This window comes from Canis lupus, chromosome 16 (assembly GCF_011100685.1).
Source record: "Canis lupus familiaris isolate Mischka breed German Shepherd chromosome 16, alternate assembly UU_Cfam_GSD_1.0, whole genome shotgun sequence".
Taxonomy (NCBI): Eukaryota; Metazoa; Chordata; class Mammalia; order Carnivora; family Canidae; genus Canis; species Canis lupus.
In genome coordinates, this window is record NC_049237.1 from 5,717,501 (window position 1) to 5,722,502 (window position 5,002).

At 40.4% G+C, this 5,002-nt stretch overlaps 1 protein-coding gene across 1 annotated transcript; it reads right to left on the bottom strand.

The window, feature by feature from the left end:
- Positions 1 to 3,122: 3,122 nt before the first annotated feature.
- On the bottom strand, positions 3,123 to 4,076 carry LOC119874718 (olfactory receptor-like protein OLF3). The gene has a single exon (XM_038559213.1). It carries the CDS (start codon positions 4,074 to 4,076, stop codon positions 3,123 to 3,125), a length of 954 nt encoding a protein of 317 aa, XP_038415141.1.
- Positions 4,077 to 5,002: the final 926 nt, after the last annotated feature.

Genomic DNA, 5,002 nt, shown 5'->3' on the forward strand with positions numbered 1-5,002 from the left:
GTAAAAATGTCGATTTCTCCCTTAATATCTATTAATATATGTTTGATATATTTTAAGTGCTTTTATGTTGGGAGCATAAATATTTACAAATGTTATATTCTCCTCTGGATTGACACCTTTAGTATTATTTAATGCCCTTATATTTGTTACAGTCTTTGTTTTAAAATCTGTTACTACTTCAGCCTTTTCATTTCCATTTGCCTGGAATCTCTTTCTATTCCTTCACCTTCAGTCTGCATGTATCTTTATTTTTTGTTTTATTTATTTATTTATTTATTTGACAGAGAGAGCACAAGCAAGGGGAGCAGCAGGCAGAGGGAGAGGGAGAAGCAGGCTTCCCACTGAGTGGGGAGCTCCATGGATCATACCCTGGAATCATGACCTGAGCTGAAAGCAGACACGTAACTGACTGAGTCAACTACACATGCATGCATGTATCTTTAGATCTAAAGTGAGTCTCTTGAGATGCCTGGGTGGCTCAGCAATGGAGCATCTGCCTTTGACTCAGGGTGTGATCCCAGAGTCCCGGGATCGCATCCCACATCCTGCTCCCTGGGAGAAGCCTGCTTCTCCCTCTGCCTATGTCTCTGCCTCTCTCTCTCTGTGTGTCTCTCATGAATAAATAAACAAAATCTTTTAAAAAACAAACAAGTATCTTGTTTTCAGGATATAGATGGGTCTTGATTTTTAATCCACTCAGCTTCCCTATGTCCTTTGATTGGAACATTCAGTCCATTTAGATGTAAATTAACTATTGACATATATGCATATGTCACCATTTTGTTAATTATTTTCTGGTTTATGTAGTTCTTTTCTGCTCCTTTTATATTCTTTCAGTCTCTTTCCTTGTGGTTTGATGGTTTTCTTCAGTGACATTTTTGGGTTGCATTCTCTTTTTTTGTATATCTAATACAGGGTTTTGGTTTGTCGCTACCATGAGGAATATACATATATGTATGTATATGTGTGTATGTGTGTGTGTGTAAAATCATTCTATTTTTAGCTGAAAGTCAATTAAGTTTGAACACATTCTAAACCAATTTTGAAATCTGTTAAATCACATGATTTGACTTGATTTTTTTTCTTTCCCCATTGCCACTACTTCAGTTCAGATTCCTCTAATATCTCAATAGTATCACTCAAGCAATCAGCCAGCTGGTCTCCTGGCTTCTAATTTCTTCTTCCTCTGAATCATTTTCAAGAGTGATAATTCAAAGACGTAACTTTTTATTAAGCCAGACCCCTGCTTAAAAATCTTTACTACCTTCATAATGCTATTAAAATTAAAAGATAGTTTGGCATTTGGTGCCCTCAGTGATGTGACCCTTTTATACCTGCCTGCTTCATCCTCACTAATTCTTCAATCTTCTCTGCCCTGTAAACAAGCTTCAAGACATTTTTTGAATTCTTGTGCACTCCTCCAGCTCTGTAACTTTCACTAGTTGTTAATTTGCTTGAGTTGTTCTCATCTCAAAAACTCATTTTCACTTTCCTGATCTCCACAAGGACCTTTTCTGATTATTTCATACAGGACTATTTCTGCAATCACCCCAAAAGCTCACTACCTGAGAAACGTATTCACATTGCATTTGAGTTACTTCATCATCTATCATCCCTGCTGTGTAGTTACATTATGGTCAGGAACGATTCATATTCACTATTATGTCTCAAGAATTATTCAATGTTACAAACATGTACTAGAATTTCCATTAAAATTTCTTGAATTAACACCAAGAGAAATTTAGCCCACTAGCATTGATATCTTTTGACAATCTACCTGTATCACACATTTTAGAACTGGATTATTTTAGATTAAGTTAAAATATCAAATGGGCTCCGGATTAAATGAGACTTCACCTCTTGTCACTGAGATTGTGTGATACTGTGTTCAGAAAGGAGAGAACTACAAATCTGACTTACACAAGACACAGGATGAAAGGACTTTGAGATTTCTTCAAGGGAGTAAGATGAGCTACTATCCATTCTTTATCCTCTTTCTCCTTCTTTGCCTATTGTACGATATTTCTCCCCCGCTTTGTTCCTTACTTAGGTGTTTTCTCAGAGATGAGGTCTGGTCCCAGATAGTCTACCTCACTATTTTACAAAGATCAGCTAGGGCCCTGTTGTGTGTGGGAGGAGGGATCGGAGAAAGTGTTCAGACAGAGACTAGAGCGGGGGACACTGCATAGTTGACCCAACTATCCTGATTCCCAAAATATGCATTAAAATTGTCTTGTTTTTCAATGGCTTTGGTCCTTTCTAAGACTGACTATATCTTTTATATTTTATATGTTAATTCCAATTTTATTTGCTCATTGCTTTTAAAGTCTCAGGAAGAAGTTAGGAATTTTTCAAAGATTAGACAGTTTTAACATTTCAATTGTACCTCTTACATATGCAGTAAAATTCTTCTCAAATTGTTTGTATGCTGTCAAATAGTGCCCCAAGGAAAATGTGACTTTTCCTTGGCCAGTAGTAGCCTTGTACAAACACCTTTAGTTATATTCCTATCACTATAAAACAAGACCGTCTGTGATGCTCCTTTCTCAAGGTAGCACTCAGACAAAATGCTATGTGCACAGGTAGCAGGTCCAGCACACAGACATCTTCACAGCCTTGATAGCATCTCTGTCCTCAGAACAGTGACTCACACAGTTACAGGATGTGGATACATATGCTGTGCAGTTTTCTGAGTCTAAAATATGAAAATGCTTTTGTTCCCAATGGAAGCACTATAACCTTGCACAAAATTTGGATGATTAAGCACCAGTGTTCCAAAGTAAGATCCATGAATAGGTCTCTGATTACAAACAATGTGACAATCAAAACAGCAAACTGTACTTTTTGTTCATCACTCTCAGGCCACATGAATGGAGATTGAGTAAGGGTGGGAAGTCCAGTTCAGCAGTGCTCATCTCCACTGAACATGCTGCTGTGACATAAAAATATGCCCACATCCCACACCCCAATCCAACCTCCAGCCTCCTACCCAGCACCACCAGTATATGTGTCGTCATCTCCTTCCTGGTTGCCAGGGCAATGCAGGTGATGCCTGCCATATCGGAGTTAACTGGGATAAAGCACAGGGAAAGTTCTTTTCTCTAAGTGATGTTCAAGATCCATCAAGTTGCCAGTTTTGACGTTATTCCAGATAATTGCCCTAATAGTTTCTGCCAGGCTCCCTTCACCTCCTTATTCCTTACACTATAAATCATGGGGTTCAGCACAGGCATCAAAATGGCATAGAAGAGAGAAATCAACTTCTCCTGAAGGACAGAGGGGCTGGAGCGGGGCTGGATGTAAGTGAAGATGGTCATGCCATAGCACAGGACAACCACTGTGAGGTGAGAGGCACAGGTGTGGAAGGCTTTCTTTCTTCCCTCTGTGGACTGGATCTTTAGGATGGTGGAGATGATCTGGATGTAGGACAGGAGAACCAGGAAGAAAGGTGTCATCAGCAGAACAATGCTAGAAACCATGATTGCAATCTCGTTGGAGGAGATGTCTACACAGGCCAGCCTGATTACAGCTAGGATTTCACATGATATGTGATCAATGTACTTATTTGTGCACATGGGCAGCTGAAATGTGATGACAGTCTGCATGAGAGAGTTCATAGAGCCACTGACCCAGGAGGTGATGGCCAACCTAGTACAGAGCCCTCCGTGCATGATGACCGAGTATCGCAGGGGGTCACACACGGCCACATAGCGGTCATAGGCCATCACTGCCAGTAGAACAAACTCAATCCCACCCAAGCCCAGGGAGAAGAATAACTGGGCGGCACAGCTCACAAATGGGATTGCTTTATGGGCTGCAAGAAGATGTGCCAACATCTGAGGAACAATGCTTGTGGCATAAGAGACGTCAACGAAGGAGAGGTTGGTGAGAAAGAAATACATGGGAGTGTGGAGTCGGCTGTCCAGTCTGATGAGAAGAATGATGAGGAAGTTTCCCAGCACTGTCACCATGTACATGATCAAGAAGAGGACAAAGAGGGAGACCTGTGTGTCCCAGTCACTGGACAAGCCAAGGAGAATAAACTCTCTCACCCAAGTCTGGTTTTCTGTGTCCATTAAAAAACATATGATTATTAATCTGCAGAAGAAGACAGAAATAGTAGAAACTATTGAATTAAAGAACCATAAGAATAACTTCTTAAAAGAATGCATATTGCATATGACCTTCAGCCTTAGCCAGATGCTTCTGATCATGCATACAGTATAATGACAAGCTTGATCCTGATATACATTATATCTACTCTATGTAAGAGAGATAATCCATTCCTTCAAAATGACAAGACAGTCTTAGGGATTTCACGGAGGCCTAGAGATAACGCAGTGTGATTTTAAGAGCTCTATTTTTTAACTTACCATAGTTCCCAGGGCAGGAGGTGATTATATGTGATAGTGGGGGATCAAGTTATAGGCAATGAAGATAAACATGATCAAATTCAAGAACAGGGGCGCCTGGTGGTTCAGTCGGTTAAGCGTCTGCCTTCAGCTCTGGTCATGATTTCAAGGTCCTGGGATCAAGCCCCACAACTGCTCAGCAGGGAGCCTGCTTCTCTCTATCCCCCTGCCTGCTGCTCTCTCTGCTTGTGCTCTCTCTCTCTCTCTCTCACTCTGTCAAATAAATAAATAATATATTTAAAAATATAAAAATAAAACGTTCAACCTCTTAAAAAAGTCAAGAACCACATTACACATATCTACTACTGCACTATCTATCTACTACTATGATTAAAAAAAAAAGTAAACAACTTACCCAAAAAAGTGGGAGAAAGAAGGCCTCTTGGTGGCTCAGTTGGTTAAGCATCTACCTTCAGCTCAGGTCATAATCTCAGGGTCCTGGTATCACACCCCACATAGGGCTGCCTGTTGAGCAGGGAGCCTGCTTCTCCTTCTCCCTCTGCTGCTCCCCTTGCTTGAGCTCTCTCCCTCTCTCTTTCTCTCTCTCTCAAGTAAATAAATTTTGAAAGATCTTTAAAAAAAGGAGAAAA

Excerpts from the sequence above, each read along its gene's own strand:
- LOC119874718 (XM_038559213.1), bottom strand. The coding sequence starts at position 4,076 with ATGGACACAGAAAACCAGACTTGGGTGAGAGAGTTTATTCTCCTTGGC.